This window comes from Myodes glareolus, chromosome 2 (genome assembly GCF_982192425.1).
Source record: "Myodes glareolus chromosome 2, mMyoGla1.1, whole genome shotgun sequence".
NCBI lineage: Eukaryota > Metazoa > Chordata > Mammalia > Rodentia > Cricetidae > Myodes > Myodes glareolus.
This window is the reverse complement of record NC_142027.1, coordinates 90,648,218-90,666,514: the sequence shown is the minus strand read 5'-3', so window position 1 is coordinate 90,666,514 and position 18,297 is coordinate 90,648,218. Positions and strand designations below refer to the sequence as shown.

General features: G+C 41.7%; 1 protein-coding gene across 1 annotated transcript; it reads left to right on the top strand.

Annotated features, from left to right (window-relative positions):
- Positions 1-791: 791 nt before the first annotated feature.
- Positions 792-15,194, top strand: LOC125390527 (disks large homolog 5-like). The gene is made up of 6 exons (XM_087902839.1): positions 792-975; positions 2,897-3,056; positions 4,212-4,343; positions 4,971-5,154; positions 12,952-13,067; positions 14,271-15,194. The coding sequence occupies exons 1-6, from the start codon at positions 843-845 to the stop codon at positions 14,287-14,289; spliced, it is 744 nt and encodes a 247-aa protein (XP_087758965.1). The 5' UTR covers positions 792-842; the 3' UTR covers positions 14,290-15,194.
- Positions 15,195-18,297: the final 3,103 nt, after the last annotated feature.

Here is an 18,297-nt window from a genome sequence, read left to right as displayed (position 1 = left end):
GCACCACAGAAGTGATCTACATCATGTTCTATCTTACAAATGTTTGCCTCTTCTATCTGTATGTGTGTGCATGTACATGTGTGTTTCCAACTTATAGTGCCTCTACTTAGCCCAGACTGATCTCCGACTTGCCACTGCTCTTTCTTCCGTTTATTGATTCAATGTTTGGACCATTATATTCTTTCTGGGAGTGTTTTTTTCTATATATCTGAAGACTCATCTGGTCTCAAGTGGCTCCAGCCAGAACTGTCAAGAGTAAATCACATCTTCACTCACAACCTCATAGCTTGAGTGAGCTCTGTTGATTCACCAGGGGAAATTTTTATCACTACCTGTATGAATTCTCTTTGTTTGGAACCCACCAATCTCTAAAAGTCTGAGGATCTTCCCCAAATGCTGTACACTTCAGAGGACTCATTCCCTCCAAATCCCCATCATCCTGACCTAATTTCTCAGGATCATTTATTTCTCATCTTACTCACTATGGATCTTAAGGAAGGGAAGAACCATTCCCTTTGAATGTGAGCCTTCAACTCCACACAGATAAGGTTTCTAATGAAGCAGGGAGCTAGATCTCTGGCTTTGAAAGGAGGATGTGCCAAAGAGCTTCCTTTCTGACGTCAAACAGGCTCCTGATATGGCACCTTGGTTTCAGGTATTTTTTGGAATGAGGAAATTAGCCATAGAGGTAAGGGATATACCGTGGACAGCAGCAGACCCCTCCCTGGACATTCTATTGTATCCTGGAGAGCCCTGGCATTCTATGTGATGTCACCAGTACTGTGGCTACACCAACTGCCACTGGGGCATCTGTTCATTGCCTACAGGTTTTGGTCATAGCCATGTTGGCAAGATTGAGCAGGCTGCTTGAGAGACAGAAGGGAGAGCATAATAAGACTAGAGGGAGGCAGAAGGAATCTGGCCTTCAACCTCAGTGTCTCACATCAAGACATAAATGGTTCTGGGGAAAACGCAGTGAGTCCTGGGTAGGGAGTGGGTAACTTCAAGGCTTCAGCTTGGTTTTTTATGGTGGGACCCCAGATCTTAGAGCTTCGTGGAGGTAATGGATCTATCCTGCTTCTCTTTGTTCCTGAAGAGTAGACCTGGAGTCTAGGGTTTCAGATGTTTAGTTTGGCAGAGAGCCAGTAATGGTCATCCTAGCAGCTGCTGTGCAAGGGGTTCTCTGCTTTGACTCTGAGTGGGAAGGAAGGAGAAAGAACATGAATGAGGTTTCAGTTTCAGCACTGTACTTCACCCACACTGGATTTCTTTTGGTTGTGGGTCACTAATAACAGGGAGAATAAAGTCCCCTGGCCAAAGCTGGAGGATCTCACATTTTACCTCAGTCACTTGCAGGGCAGGAGCCTTCAAGTATTGCTAAGGCTTCTGAGTCCTGACTCTCCATAGCCAATCATCTTTAATTTGAGTGTAGGAATGGGCCATCTCTCTTCCTGAAAATTTGTTCTTAGTGTGTGAGGACTCACCTGTAGATGCCCTGTCCTGAGGTGTCTCCAGCCTGTCCTGTCACTAGGTGATCTCACCTTTGCTAACGTCATGATGGATGGAATGTATTCTACTGAAGTTTGGGGAAATTTTCATCATTACCCATGTGACTTATCATTGGTCTGACACCCACAGAACCCATTAACCCCACACATTGTAACAGCCCTGTGGATCTTTCCTGAGGTACTCATTCACTTCATGGAACTAAACTTCCTGCCACATCAACATGATCTAATTTCATAGTATCTTTCATTTCTCATCTTATTAATTAGAGATCTTTGGAGGGGAAGAGCCATTCCTTAAGAATATTTGGAAAATGAATTTTGACCTTCATACATGGTAAAGTATTAAATTAGAATTAATGAGAGTCTAACTAGTCAGAGAGATCTCTGGATTGGAAGAAGAATGTGCTGAAGAGCTTCCCCTGTGTCTCAGGGAAGACATCTGGAAAAGTCAGCTTGGCTTTTGGTGAACTGGGGAAGAGACATTATGAGATACGTGATAGCAGTTGGCAGTGACCCTAACAGTCCGTTCTCTGGACATTCTATTGCATCCTGGAGAGTCGTTGACCTCTTTTATGAAATCATCAGTGTTGTGTCCTTGGGGCACTCATTAAGTACTTATAGGGATCACCGCAAGACAATTTGTTAAGATTGAACACACTGGTTGGCAGAGAGATCTGACTTTTGAAGAGGGGATTGGGACTTGAGCTGGAACTCCAGAAATGGGGTCCAGTAGCTGGGATCTTTGGAAGAGATGGTTCTATGCTGCCTCTGGGTTAATAAAGTGCAAACCCATGGTCAAGGATTGGTGATGGTTAGTTTGGCAGAAAGCCAGGAGTTGTCAAGGCTACAGCTTCTGTTCTCAGAGTTCCTTAATTTTATTTGGAGTGGCAAAGAAGGCCAGCAGGAGGCACAGACAGTTGAGGTGTGAGAGTAGGGTGTTGCTACAACTCATCATCAGTAGATTCTTTAGGTTCTGTGAGTATTTCATGTGAAAATCCCCATCTATGCACCAGGGTCTCAGACATTCAATTACTTTTATTCCTGGCCACAGGAAAAATGGATTTGTCGTGCTAAGCACTAGAGACTCCAGAAACTTTCTGCATCACATCAGATGAGTTGACACTTCCAAAGCAGCATGGCTGGGTGACATATGCCTTCCAGGGCCAGTGGGGCTGCAGGGAGGCTGATGCACATAGCTAGCCACAGTGAATGGAGACAGAAGCATGGCTTATGGGCTCCCAGCTTAAGGATAGGTGTCCTGCTCTTTGGGGTCTTCACTGAGTTCCATGCATTCACTCTTCTACAGGCCTCTTCATGAACTCAACATGGTCTCTCCTGGACCTATGCCATTCAACTCTATAAATTTACTTATGTTTATCTACCTGCAGGGGGTACCAGAAAGACATCAACCCCAACCTCTGTTACTGGGCAGGAGCAGCAGATGAACAAGGTGGATACACTGACCCTTCAGTTTCAGATGAAGACCCAAAAAAGGAATGAACTTCATGGAATCCTGGCTAATTATACCAACAAGGACTTGAACAACAGGTAGTCATTTTGTTCAGTTCCTTGGTCACTGTCTTGAACCTACTGAGTCAAACCCAGCATTCCTCAGGTCACTGAAGGCTGCACCTCCAGGGTGTTCTGCCCAAACTAATTATCCTGAGGGCATCTGAGAGGCAGCTGAACCCTGGGTAGGAGTGATATCAGGACACAGGCTGTGTGATTCCTCCAGATGAAAAGCAGAGGCTGTGGCCTGGATCAGTCTGGGGATGGGGCAATAGTTTGTGAGCTCTCAGCATACATTTCATGAGGCCTTGACAGGTGTTGTCTTGTGGAAGATGCTAGGTGCTGTGAGTTTACGGTGAGTCTTTGTGCTTAACCAGCAGGTGCTTGGGTGCTGGTTGCTTTTGGGGGAGCTGCAGGGGCCTGGTCATCTTGGTCCATCTCAGTGTGTGACTTGAAGTCTGAACTTCATCACTGCTCCTCTCTGGTCTGGTTTCTTATATTCTGAGACAATTCCACGTCCCTACATTTATTTGGCATCCTTTGTCTGTGTCTGTGTGTTTGTGTGTTTTAGTGTGTGTCTGTGTGAGTATATGTGTGTGTGTCTCTGCGAATGTATGTGTGTATGTGTGTCTGTGTATACACCTGGCAGTTGGAGGTCTGTGGCAGGGCTTGTGGTTCTTTCTGTGTCACAGTTTCCAGGTGATGCCAACACTAAGGTCAGGGAACTCCACTCTGAGCAGCAGTGCTCCTGGCCCGTGTGTTCACCTTGGCAGCCCATTGGAATCCACTGGAGACTTATAAATCTCCCCTTAAGTTGGTTCTCCTCCTGAAAATACTGATTTTGTGCTTCAGACACCCATGTACCAATAGGAACCTGGGTTCAAAAATCCCCATTCGAAAGACAGGAACATTTTCATAGATTTCTGGTGGGACCAGACTTGTGACACAGGCTCCTGAAGACTTAACTATTCTACTCCTTGATGAAACTCATGCATCCCTGGCTCACACTCGTACCCCCTGACTTCAGGTCTGGGACCAGGTCAGCAAGTTTAACGAGCACCAGGTTGTCCTCGTTGATAGACATCAGAATGTGACATAGACTGTGCTGGGGTGTTTAGGGCACAGCCTGAATTCATAGGATCATTAAGTCCTGTGTTCATGGGCTCTTTGTCCCTGGTCCATACCCTACCACAGGCTGGATTTTGAGCTGGAGATGGTGAATATGGAGCATAAGAAAGTGATGCTGGACCTGCAGAAATTCCCCAAGGAGATTAGAGAGGCCTTGTATAAGTGCAAGGAGCTAACTGAGGAAACTGTCTCCTACAGGTAAGTGGGGGACTTTAGTGGGACTCCCCATTCATTGGGAGTGACTTTTTGCCATGTTTTTTGTCTTTGAACAAAAGTGAGGACCTTCATTCCATCCTGTCTTATGCTCTTGACTTGGGCTCCTTTGGCCAGTTTTGCTAAGAGTGAAGTATCTGTGAGCCCATCCCAGCATTGTCCTGCCAGCCTCAGGACCCTCTAGATAGAAAATCTATTTGCACCATGATGTGTGTCTATGGGTCTCTGGGAGCTCTGGTAGGGGTTTACAGAGGTGATTCCATAGATGGAATATATTTCCCTTGGGTCTTCTGTCCTCCCTTAGAGAATATTTGCCTTCTACCTCTCAACCTCATAATGTTTTCCCAATCATGAACAGTTAAGTACATGTGGTAGGAGGCAAACCCTACTCTCAGAAGTACATGGATCCCTTTTAGTGTCAAGGATTTCAGAAGTATCCTGAGTCTTTCTGGAATTTAGCTCTTCTCTGACTTTTGCCAGCTACTATTTTATGCTGGCATGGTTACTGTGGGCTCTAGTCTGAGGCTGCCTGGGACAAGAACCTTGCATGGATGGTGTGGGAGTGGTAGATGTTGGCTGGATGGGACTCACAATATCTTTGTGATGGTTCAGCATCCTCCACAACCAACTCCTGAGTGAGCGAACTCAGTTGAAGGAAAAAGTGAGCATGTTGAGAGAGGAAAACCGAAAGCTACGGAGGGAGCAGATTTCACTGCAAGAGTGCTGTGAGAAGGTGAAGAATCTCTGTGATGAGGCCCATGAGAAGATCTATGAGCTATGTGCCGAGGAGAAGCAGGTAGGCCTAAGTAGTGTGGACAGGCTGTCTGCCATCTGTAATAACATATACATGCACACACACACACACACACACACACACACACACACACACACACACACACTCACACATGTGATCATCTACCCACTTATCCAGCAGCTCACTAACACGCCATCCAATTGTTGATTTCTGTGATCATTCACAAGTCTTTCTGGGGATTTACCATCTTGCAATATCAATGGCTTGAAGCAATTTTGAAGGAAGAGATCCCCGTGTAAATGCCAAAAGAGTGGTTCTCTTTGTCATCCTGTGTATCTCCTCTCATATATTACAACTCAACGTCAGTTCCCCTTCTTTCCCTCCTCCCAGTCCTTCACCACCTTCTCCCCTTCCTCAGGTACAGTCCTCCTTAGTTTCCCTTCAGAAAATAGCAGGTCTCTTGTGGTTATTTGATCTAATTATTAAAATAACATTAAACCCTGGGCTTTTCTCATGCTTTTTACGCATTCTAACAATAAGATATATCACCAGATCCTTTTTAAGTCTTGAGATATGGTCATACTTAGTCCCACAGATTAGCTTTGAACTCATAACGTAGTTCAGTTCAGACTTTAATGTTCAATCCTTCTGTCTCCACCTCTGAGTAGCTGGGATTAAGGGTTTGCATCACAAGCTCAAACCTAGGCTAAATACTTGAATTAAAATTGAAGGTTAATCCAAATGTCAGAGGTCAATGGATTACAAGTGTGTGTTTTTAAGACATAGGTGATAAATTATAGTCATCTCAAAAGCATCAGTGAAAATATAATTTAAGATACTTTATCATTAGTAGACAGGTAGCTTTTAAAAGCATGCTCCAGTGGCGCAATCGGTTAGCGCGCAGAACTTATAGGACAGGTAGCTTTAAAACGGATAACATTAAGGTAGCTTTCATTCATTTAACCATTCAAGAGTCTATGTTGGGAGTCCCATAAATACCAGGAAGTAAACTATTCCTGAAGCAAACAGATAAGATATCTGTCCTGAAGAGAACGTGAGCAAGGAAGGCAAGATCAGAGGGAACCTTCATCCGACGAGGGATGGCGATACAGACGGAGACCCACATTGGAGCACCGGACAGAGTCCCCAAAGGTCCAAACGAGGAGCAGAAGGAGGAAGAACATGAAAAAGGAAATCAGGACCGCGAGGGGTGCGATCACCCACTGATACAAGGGGACTGATCTAATGAGAGTTCACCAAGGCCAGTTGTCTGGGACTGAGCAAGCACGTGATCCAGCCAGATTCTCTGAATGAGGCCGGATTCTCTGACTGTGGCTGGCCCGGAGTCTTTCTGAAAAGCCATTGACAATGACACTGGGACTTGTTTCCTCTGCATATACTGGATTTTTAAGATCCAGTCTGTTTGGATGCTCACCTTCCTGGACCTGAAGGGAGGGGGGAGGAGCTTGAACTACCCACAGGGCGGGAGACCCTGACTGCTCTTGGGGATGGAGAGGGAGGAGGGGAGGGAGTGGGGGGAGTGGGAGGGTGTTGGGAGGAGGGGCGGAAATGGAGACCTTTGTATTTGAATAAACTTTGAGAAAAAAAAAAGATACCTGTCCTGAAGGAACTGATGAAGTTATTACCTTTAATCCATCTCTTACACTATAGCTGGTTTCTGCTCAGTGCAACCCTCCAGCTCTCATTGTGTTTGAGACATCCAATAACAGAGGATTTTTCTGCAGGAGACAGAATCCAGCCCTTCCTATTGATCTGTCCATAAAATTCAGTCTCCACAGAAAAGGTAGTTTTATCTCCTGCCCATTAGCCACAGCCTCCAATTCCCAGCTGTAAATGAAAATGATTATATTTCATCAAATCATAGGGATTCCTGCTTCTTGTTAATATTTTAAAGAAAGGAAATTTTAAGCTCTTCCTTGGGTAGAGACTACATAGTTAATAACACTGTTTTAAAGTGTTATTGTAACTCTTCAATGATACACATTTTTTAATGAGTGAACATTTCATTTCCTTTTTATTGAAAATAGATTATTCTCACAGACAATAGATTTCAACCATAGTTTCCCTCCCTCCACTCTTCCTGGATCCTATAAACCTCCGCTTTCACCCAGATCTGCTACTCCTTGGTTTCTTTTCAGAAAAGAACAGACAAACCTGACTAAACAAAACAAGACAAAAGTCCTCATATAGAGACTGGACAAAGCATTCCAATAGAAGCAAATGTGTCCCAAGAGTAGGCAAAAGAGTCAGAGAGACACCCACTCCCACTACTAGGATTCCCATCAAAATACCAACATATATGCAGAGAACGTGGTGCAGACCCATGCAGGCCCTATGCTTGTTGCATCAGTCTCTGTGAGCCTTTGAGAGCCCTGTTTACTTGAGTCAGTGGGCTACGTTCTAGTGTCCTCCACACCATCATTCCCGCTGACTCCTAAAATCTTCCCTCCTCGTTTCTTCTGAAGGGTTTTCTGAGCTCCTATGGGTGGGACTGATAGAAAGTTCCAATTTAGACATTCACTTCCTCACAGTGTCTGTCTGTGGGTCTGTGCACCCATCTGCTGCCAGAGAAAACCTCTCTGATGATGACCAGCAAGGAACCAATCATGAGTATAGCAGATTATTAGAAATAATAGGAATGATTTCATTGATTTTTCTTTTAGTTATGATGGCTCTACCCTATGTCTCTGGGCTATTTGGTCTCCAGTTTCTAGTCATCCAGGAATTGTAGGGCATGGACTGCCTCTCCATGCATGGGCCTCAAATTAAGCCAGACATTGTATGGCTACTCTCTCAAGTTCTGCACCAACAGTGCCCCAGCATAACTTGCAGGGAGGACAGCTTGTGGGTCGTTTGTGTGTGTGTGTGTATGTGTGTGTGTGTGTGCGTGTGTGGCAGAGTTGATGTCATGTTTCTCTTTCTGTAACCTGCAGAGTATCTTCCCATGCCAAACAGAATAGAGCATATGAGTAAAGGCTCCATGTAGGCAACAGATTGACCTTTCTAGGTTCAATTAGTTGTGTAGATTTTGTCCATAACAATGGGACCCCACTGTCCATTTTCAGAGAACAACACTCTGTCCTAGCATGAGCCAGAGCTATTTAGGGATAGCCACAGAATCCCCTCCAACCAAATATTCAACTGAGTGCAATCCAGTGTCAGCACTGGAAACCTTGCTTGGCTACAGAAGGTGGTCAGTTCAGACTCCGTATGCTCCACTACTAGGAGTCCTCACTAGGATCCCCCACATAGATTACAGGAAGTTTTATCTATACTAGCTTTCTACAGCAGCCTCTGGGAGCCCCCAACTCCAACTGTCTCTCTGCACTCTCCCTTCATCCCTCCCCCCACACATGATCCCTTTCCGTCCTCTCCCCACCCAATCAAAGTTCACCTGAAAAATCTATTCTATTTTCTCTTCCCAGGGAAATTCTTTTGTTCCCTCTGATGACCTTCTCTTTACCTAACTTCTCTGAGTCTTGGAATGTAGCTGGATTATCATTTGCTTAACAACTGATGCCCACTTATAAGTGAATACATACCATATGTGTCTTTATGGATCTCAGTTATCTCAGTCAGCTTGATTTTTTTCTAATTCCACCCATTTGCTTACAATAGCAATTGGATGTCATTTTTTAAACAGCCAAGTAATATTCCCTTCTGTAAATGTACTACCTGTTCCTTATCCATTCTTCCATTGAGGGACATGAAGGTTATTTCCAGTTTCTGGTTATTATGAGTAAAGCCACAGTGAACATATTTGAGCAAGAGTTGTCGTGGTAGGAGAGAGCATTCTTTAGATATGTGTCCAAGAATGTTGTACCTAGGTTTTGCAGTAAATCAGTTCCAAATTTACTGTGGAACCGCCATATTGATTCCATAGAGGCTGGACAAGTTTGGACTTTCACTAGAAATGGAGAAGTGCTCCCTTAGCTACAAATCCACATTACCAGGAGCTGTCATTCGCACCATTGACCTTAGCCATTCTGACAGGTATAAGATGGAATCTCAAAGGAGTTTTTGGTTCAAATTCCCCTGATGGCTAAGAATATAGAACATTTCTTTATGTGTTTCTCAGCTATTTGTGATTCTTCTTCAGAGAATTTTCTGTTAGAACTATATCACTCTTCTTAATTGAATGATTTGGTTTGTTGAATATCTGTTTGTTGAATGCCTTATATATTTTGGATATTAGCCTCTGTCAGATATGGAGTTGCTGAAAATCTTTTTCTATTTTGTAGGCCTCCATTTTCTCCTACTAATGGTGACCTTTGCCTTACAGAAACTTTTCAGTTTCATTAGGTCCTTTATTAATTGTTGATCTTAGTGTCTGCACTGCCAGTGTTCTCTTCAGAAAGCCATCTCTTTTGCTGGTGTGTTCAGGGCTGTTCCCTATATCCTCTCCCATCAGGTTCAATGTGTCTGGTTTTATGTTGAGGTCTTTCATCCACTTGAACTTGAGCTTTGTACGGTACAAATAATATCTATATATTTGCATTCTTCAACATGCAGATGCCCAGTTTGACCAGCACCATTTGTTGAAGATGCTTTCTCTTTTCTAATCTGTACCTCTGTCTTCTTTATAAGAATCAGATGTGCAGATTCATGTCTGGGTCTTTAATTAGATTCCATTGATCAATGTATCTGCTTTATGTCAATACCTCGTGGTTTTTATTATTATATCTGTGTAGTACAGCTTGAAATCAGAGATGGTAATACCTCCAGCAGTTCTGTTACTATTTTGGAATGATTAAACTAACCTATGTTTTTCAGTTTTCCATATAAAGTGGAGAACTGCCCTTTCAAGGTCTGTAAAGAATTGTGTTGAAATTTTGATGGGGATTGTGTTGACTTTGAAATTACTCTTGGTAGAATGACTATTTTTATTATGTTGATCCAACTCATTCATGAGCATGGGAGATATTTCTAATTTTTAATATCTTCTTCCTTTTATTTCTTCAAAGACTTGAAGTTTCTATCATATAAGTCTTTCACTTTCTTGGTTAGAGTGGCCACAAGATATTTTATATTGTTTTTTGGCTGTTGTGAAGAATGTTATTGCTCTGATTTCTTTCTCAGTCCATTTATCATTCATATATATGTGGGATAATAATTTTTTGAGATAATCTTGTATCTAGCCACTTTACTGAAGGTGTTTCTTGACTGTAGGAGTTCTCTGATAGAACTTTTAGGGTCATTTACGTATACTATCTTATCATCTTTAAGTAATGATACTTTGTCTTCTTCCTTTCCAATTTGTATCCCCATGATCTGCTTCAGTTGTCTTATTGCACTCGCCAGATCTACATGCTCTATAGTGAATAGACATGAATAAAGTAAACAGCCTTGCCTTGTTTCTGATTTTACTAGAATTACTTTGAATTTCTCTCCATTTAATTTGATGTTGGCTATAAGCTTGTTGTCGGTTGTCTTTGTTATGTGAAGGTATATCCTTGCATCCATAATATCTCCACAACTTTCATCATGAAAGGGTATTAGATTTTTTCAAAGACTTTTTGATCTCTAGTAAGATAAAGCATCATGTTTTTCCTTCGGTTTATATGGTACATTACATTTACTAATTTTCAGATGTTGAACTATGTTGCAAGGAGAGGGCCTGCTTATTCCTCCTGGCAACCCAGCTAGCTTAGTCCCAAAATACCTACACAGAGATCATATCAAATCATTGCTTGGCCTATTAGTTCTAGTTTCTTATTGGCTAACTCTCACATTAATTTAACCCATCTCCATTAATCTGTGTATCTCCATGTGGCTGTGGCTCACAAGCAAGATTCTAACAGGCGTCTATCATAGTCAGGGGATCCATGACATCTCTCTGACTCTGATTTCCTCCTCCCCAAATTCAGTTCCATATTTCACTAGGTTAAAGCCTGCTTGATAACAATAGATGATATTTTTGACAGATTCTTGGATTTGGTTTGTAAGTATTTTTGAGTACTTTTGCATCTATATCCATGAGGGAAATTGGTCTATAAGTCTTTGTTGAGTCTTTCTGTGGTTTGGGTTATCCAGGTAACTGTGGCCTCATAAAATGAATTGAGCAATATTTCTTCTGCTTTTTTATTTTGTGAACTAATTTGAGGACTGTTGCATTTAACTCTTCTTTTAAAGTCTGGTAGAATTCTGTGCTAGAGCCATTTGGCCCTAGGGTTCTTTGTTGGTAGACTTTTATCGATGGCTTCTATTTCACTGGGGGATATAGGTCTGATTTTAATTTAACTTTGGTAAGTGGTACTTACTGATAAAATTATCGGGTTTTTTTTTTAGATTTTCCAATTTGATGAAGTACATTATTTAAAGTATGTTCTTGTGATTCTCTATATTTTCTCAGTGTCTGTTGTTATGTCCCCTTTTGGTTTCTGATTTTATTAATTTGGATATACTCTGCCCATCCTTATTTAGTTTGGATAAGTTTTTATCTATTTTGTTGATTTTCTCTAAGAACCAGTTCTTTGTATCATTGCTATTTTTTGTTTTGTTCTCTTCATCTCTATGTTATTGATTTCAGTTTGGTTACTTCTTCTGGTCTACTCCTCTTGGATGTACCTACTTCTTTTGTTCAATAGTTTTGAGGTGCTCTATTAAGTTGTTAGTATGATATCTCTCTATTTTTTAATGTAGGCACTTAGTGCTATGAATTTCCTCTTAGCACTGCTTTCATTGTATCCCATAGTTTGGGTATATTATGTATTCATTTTCATTGAATTTTAGAAAATGTTTAAATTCTTTATTTTTGCTCCACTGTCCATTCAATATAGAGATCTTCAGTTTCCATGAATTTATAAGCTTTCTTTTCTTTCTGTTGTTAATATACAGCTTTAATTCATGATGGTCTGATGGGTACAAGTAATGATTTCAAATTTCTTGTATCTTTTGAGACTTGCTTTATGTTTGAGTATGTGATCAGTTTTGGAGAAATTTCCTTGGAATACTGCTCAGAAGGTACACTCTTATGTGTTTGGGTAGAGTGCTCTTTAAATATCTGTTATGCTTATTTGGTTTAAACTTCAGTTAATCCAGAATTTATTAATTTTGTCTGCATGACCTGCACATTGATGACATGCACATTGGTGAGACTAGAGTATTTAAGTTTCCAAATATCAGCATGTGGGGGTCAATATGTATTTTAAGCTATAGTAATGTTTCTTTTACAAAAGTCCTTAAGGCATAGATGTTAAGAATTGAAACACTGCTGTCGGCCAAACAGCAGTGGTGCATGCCTTTAATCCCATCTCTCGGGAAACAGAGGCAGGCAGATCTCTGAGTTCAAGGCCAACCTGGTCTACAAGAGCTAGTTCCAGGACAGGCTCCAAAGCTACAGAGAAACCCTGTCTCAAAAAAAAAACCACAAGAAAAAAGAAAAAAATGAATTGAAATGTCATCTTTGTGGTATGCCCTTTTCCATCTCTTTTGATTAATTTTGGTTTGAGGCCAATTTTGTTAGATATTAAAGAGGCTACACCAGCTTGTCTTTTAGGTCCATTTGCTTGGAAGATTTTCTCCAATCATTTACCTTGAAGTAATGTCTATACTTGACGTTAAAGTTTGTTTCTTATATGCACCAGAAAATTGGGTCCTGTTTTTATATCCATTCTATCATTCTGTGTGTTTTTATTAAGGAAATGAGACCATTGATAGAGAGATATCAAATGATTAATTTCTGCTATTTTGTTGTACATGTATATGCTTGTACATATGTATATATGTATGTCCAGGATTGTGTATTCGGATATAGCTGTGTCTGTGTGCATTTGAGTGTCCAACCATTCACTAAAAACATAATCTTCCAATGAACAGAAACAGGGAAAATTGGAGGAAAGACTACAATACCTGCTGAAGCAGAGGGATCTGGTCACCAAGCAAATAGTCTTGGCAGAAAAGCTGCAGAATCATTTTGCTGTCTCCAAGATGAGGTAGGATCCCAGGTCACAAAGAGGGAGTTATACCAAGTAGTTCCCCAGTACCTGAATCTCTGTCCTATTTGCATTCCTGTCCATTTGCATGGCCTTTCAGTCACAGCCAGGGAAAGAACATCTGAGAGTATTGGGCTGACTCAGTCAACAGAAATATCTGCACAGGAAACAATATGTATTATCCTTAATCTTTCTCGATTGTGTGCACTTCATCACTTCTGAGTGCTCTCATGTGTTCAGAGTACATTGATCCTCCCTATGGTAGTCCCAAACCTAACAGGGACAGTGTTAATTATGGAAGACGCTGTCTCCTCCTGCCACTTTATTTCCCTTCAGGAGTATCACCTTTAGAGATAAAATCCTACAGTTGGGCAGATTTACGTGTGGCACATTCTTATTGAATATGGGTTCTCTGCAGTTTGCATCTGTTTCCTATAATAAGGTTTCTCTGGAATTAAAATCAGATTTAGAGTTTGACATGTTGAACCCAAGGAAGTTTCTGTGCTGAAGGAATAAACCCAGCCTTCACTGAAGTGTTGTGTATGCTCCCCGAGATGGCCTCATACAGTTAATTTCCAAGGTTGCTCACAGTTTCCTGGCATCTGTTCAAGGCCATGAATATCTACTGAACTGTGACTTGGACATTGCTATGCTGCTGGGTTTTTTTTTTCAAAAGAATGTATCTGAACTATTGGAGAAATGGGATGATTTTCTAGTTCACAAAGCTAGTTCACAAAGGTATGTATTTTTCAGCTCCATTTCTAGTAGCTTTAAAAGTGGAGAAAGAAAAGAAACTCAGAAGCTGTCTTATCCTTGAGGAACCAAGGAGTGAATGAGCCCGGCTCAGATGTAATGCTGCATTGTCCAGCTGAGTAGAGCTGGTGGGAGCTCAAAAGCTGGCAGGGCAGGTCCCCAACAGACCTGTGTCCCAGCTGCCTTCCTCTCCTAGGTTTGAAAACCTTCAACATGATCCGGAACTGGACACAGTCCAGGATGAGAGCCTCCTGCAGACAGATCTGCTGCAGCAGGAGCTCTGAGTGTGCCAGGCCAAGGAGCCACTCCTATCCCCTGCAACCTTGGCATTCATGGGATGAGTTTTCTTCCGTGACATATGTTTCCCATGTGTGGACAGGCCCTGGTTTTGCCTAGGCTATGGTCCAGTGAGGCTGCCTATGGGCCTGATTGTCTTTCTTTCTCTGACAGCTCCGCTTTGGAGAACTGAGGAGGCTGAAGGAAGCTTCGCACATTCTCCACTCTAGCAGCAACACCTACTGAAAAACAGACCCATCCTTGTAGCTGTGAACAAACCAGTGAGGAAAATCTCCACCTAGTGCGGGGGATCCATCCCCAATCTGATTCAAGTTCTATTGGTGCACTATCCCTGGAGAAAGGAAGTCATCAGAAAGAAGCCTGAGATTCAGCGGACCCACCAAGAATTACTCAGAACCCCGACATCGGTCAGCAGGTGGACCCTGAGTGGCGCACAGCAGCATGGGGAGGATATGCTGCTGGGCAAGGCTTACTCTGCCAGTTTACTCTCCATGTCTTTAGTAAGCCGGCTGGGCCCTCCATATGTGGTGAGAAATCTCACAAGAAAGACTGTACTGGTGCCGTGCTGTAGTCTGTACACACCTCAGGGAAAAGAACAGGATTCCCTCTCCTGTGCAGTGCTGAGGCAGACTCCATGTCACAGGAAAGTGCTGCTGAAAATAACGCACTACAGAGACTACAGCATCGCTCACCTGTGTTAGTCATTGGATTGTCCATAAAGAAAGTGTGTGTGGATTCTCCAGTTTCACAGCCTGGACAGACGGGCATGTCAGTCCTGACTAAAAATTTATAGAAGAGGACAAGTCACCTTTGGTGTCCATAGGGAGCCAGATACTCTCGGTAGTTTTGTTGAATCTAGAGTTAGAGAATACTTTTAGCTTAATTTCTGGGTGGGTTTCTAGTTTGGGTTTGGATTTTGTTCGCTTGAGTATTCTTTTCTTTGCTTTGGCTTAAATTTTGTTGGTTTGGGTTAATTTTTTCTTGTTTTAATAGTTGGCTAAAGCTCTACACTGTATATACTGACTACCCTTTCTAAAGCCCCAATTAAATAAAATGACTTATTTTTATGAATATAAATCAATTTTCAACTCTTCAATTTTACCACCCTTCTAGAGTCAGATGTGGGGTTGCTCTGCTGTGACTCCAGAACTCACAGGCAGAGATGGATTTCTCCACATTCCAGGAGCCTTGGTTACACAGTGAGTTTGCATCCAGGCAGGTCTACACAGGTCTACCTTGGATGTGAATGGCCTGGCCTACTTCTGTCTTTACTACCTATACTTTATGTTACAGTCAGATTTAAGAGAATGTAATGAAGAAGGGCTCTGGAAAGAAAGGAACTCCCTGTTCTGCACTACATTAGTTCTATGCCAGCATCCAATCACAATTGCCCATTGTGATGCTGGGATAGCAAACCAGTGAATGTGGCCTTTGAAACGCATGAACACAGTGTACCCACAGCAGAGTGGAACTGCTGAGCTGCAAGCTTGGATTCTGGAGATGCCTTCCAACCTCTCACTCCTAAACTATGGCTGTTAATTGGGGAGCTGCAGAGTAAGGGCCTGCTCCAGCACTGTCATCTACTTACAGTAGGAATATCGGGAACTACGTCAGAAGGATTCATTCACAGCTCCAAAATGGTCTTACTCATTGGTTTATGTCACAAAACAGTTGATAAAATTCCGTAAGTCTGTTTCATATAGGTTGCTCAGAACATGATTCCATCTGCTAAATTTAGGAAGTGTGAGTTTGGCATGTGGAAAGATGGTTCAGGAATGAAGAGCACTTGGGTTTGGTTCCCAGCACCCATAAGGGGGCTTACATTCATTTGAAACTAAAATTCCAGGGGACCCAATGCCTTCTTCTGACCTCAGTACCAAGCATGCATGTAGTGCATATACATGCAGGCAAAACATTCGCACACAAGCATACATGTAAAATAAATGTGAGTTTTACAAACTAACTTAATGCTACAAGGCAGATGAGAAACTGCATTTACTTTTACTATTAAATAATTTCTCCAGATTTTCCTGAAGCATTCTCAGAATTTAGCATCCTATATTTGCAACAAATACCAAATTTGTTGATTTTATTTTTTTCTAGTGAGACTAAATTTCCTCAATACCCTAGAGTAAAAGTTTGATTTTAAGAATCTAACTGTATAGAAAGTAGAAGAAAAGGGAGGGGAATGGAGAAAAATGTGGAGCTCAATAAAAACAATTTAAAAAAAGAAAAAAGAGGTACAGCTATGATAAATGCTTCCTCTTTTTTTAACTTTAGTCAGTTTGTAGACTAGTTTCAATGTTATATCTCAGTGCAGATTAAGATGGGCAGATGCCACTGAACGCATCCATAGACAAGAGAAGGTGTGTCTATTGGTCGCTGGAGCTGAGAACTGGGCTCCTGAAAAATGAACCTGATGCTAGTTGTATTCACTCCTTTTATCCCACTGAAGAGGCAGAGGTTGGCGAATTGCTGTGATTTTGAAGCCAGCCTGGTCTATATAAGTTTCATGCCATCTAAGGCTACATAATAAGCCGCTGTCTTTAAAATAGTAAATAAATAAAAAATACAAAGTAGACTTCATAGGTTACTATGCCCTGAAAAAAATTTAAAAGTGTAAGAGAGATCTGTAGATTTCTAATATATTAATATGAAGTGCAAGCCTTCATACACTATATCTTACAAGCAGAGAGTGCAGGGGCGGGGAATTGAGGTCCAGTAATAAATAAATACAGAAGTAGAGATGACCCATCAAAGTATGTCCTACCACCAACACTGCAGCCATCATACACAAAATAAGCCCACATCAAAGTAACACAGAACGGTAATAACTGGACTTTTTACTACACCAGTAACGGCCATGGAGAACTGACCAACTCATTGGACAGTGTGTGCAGGTGGCGACTTATACTAGGTGAGTTTTCCAAGAGGAAGAAATGCATACCGTAAAATTATAAACTATTGGTTACCACAAAATGTGGCTGTCCTTGTTGAGCAACACTAACAGCCTTTAAAAATACAGTTATTAAAATAATCCTGAATGAAAAAATACTACGGCAACCCCATGCCCTTCCCTCTAGGAGAGGTCTGACATGTCAGAATTGTTTTTCCCAAACTTTGAAAAAAGGCCATCAGACAATTTCAGTAGGGCTCTACTGAGAAGCCCTCACTGAGATCTCTATGTGAGGAGCTCCATTCAGCTCTCATGATGTCCAGAAGCCCAACTCCAAGGATCCAACCCAACTAACCAACTTAGCCTGACTTCACAATTCTTCTCTTTAGTCTACTTTAAATAGTGGTAGAAAAATAACAAATCCTTAATCCTAAAAAGGGCATGACAAGGCAAAGAGCTACTCTATAGATAAACCTCCACAAAGCTCAACTAAGGTAATAATCCAGAGCTAGAACCGAATTGTGGATTTCAGTGAGTCCCAGAGAGTCATGTAGCAGCAATGTCAATTACATACACTCTATAAGACCTCTATGAAATGAGCCCCAAGCAGCATCAAATATGCCCTGTGCATTCCCAGGACTTATACATTGTTTTCCTGGTTTCTAACCATGTGTTCTCTACTGTGCGGTGATGCTTTGGTACTATTCCAAAAGACCTTGCCCAGAAGGAGCTCTGGTTCTGTTTTACAAGATTCACATAAGTCTTTTATCATATATTAAGATTAAAGTGAGGTGACACAGTGCTACCTGAGTGTTCAGAAATTGTTTCATCCTTCAAGCTATTTGCAGAAAGCTCAGTCTTCCCTGGTTAATAATCAGTAGTACAGGTCTGAGTCATCAGAACTTTGCTAATGCTGTAGCATTTCAAGATTTATAACTGTCTCTAGGGGCAGGTCATGCTACTGAGTTATGACAAATTATCATGAGGAGAAATAGTGTACCCAGACATTACAAAATGCCCAACCACTGCCTCTCCACAGAAAGACTAGACTACATATGGTTTATCCTACAGTAGTCCATCTCTGTCCCCAGAACATCTCCCAATTTCATTCATTTCACACTGATAAACAAATAAAAAGATTTAAAGGGCTCTTTACAGCTTCGTTCACCTTTCCTATGAAATACTTGGCATCCTAAATATTCTGTACACTTTTTTCTTGCAGTAAACTAGGCACCCACTTAGAGTTTGGTGGATGGGGGGATGGGTAACCCATTAAAACCTATT

Bases quoted from the DNA above. Each gene is read 5' to 3' on its own strand.
- LOC125390527 (XM_087902839.1), top strand. From the start codon at position 843: ATGTTGGCAAGATTGAGCAGGCTGCTTGAGAGACAGAAGGGAGAGCAT. The intron at 976-2,896 runs GTGAGTCCTGGG...ATCTACCTGCAG, and splicing joins ATGGTTCTGGGGAAAACGCA to GGGGTACCAGAAAGACATCA. The intron at 4,344-4,970 runs GTAAGTGGGGGA...GTGATGGTTCAG, and splicing joins GAGGAAACTGTCTCCTACAG to CATCCTCCACAACCAACTCC.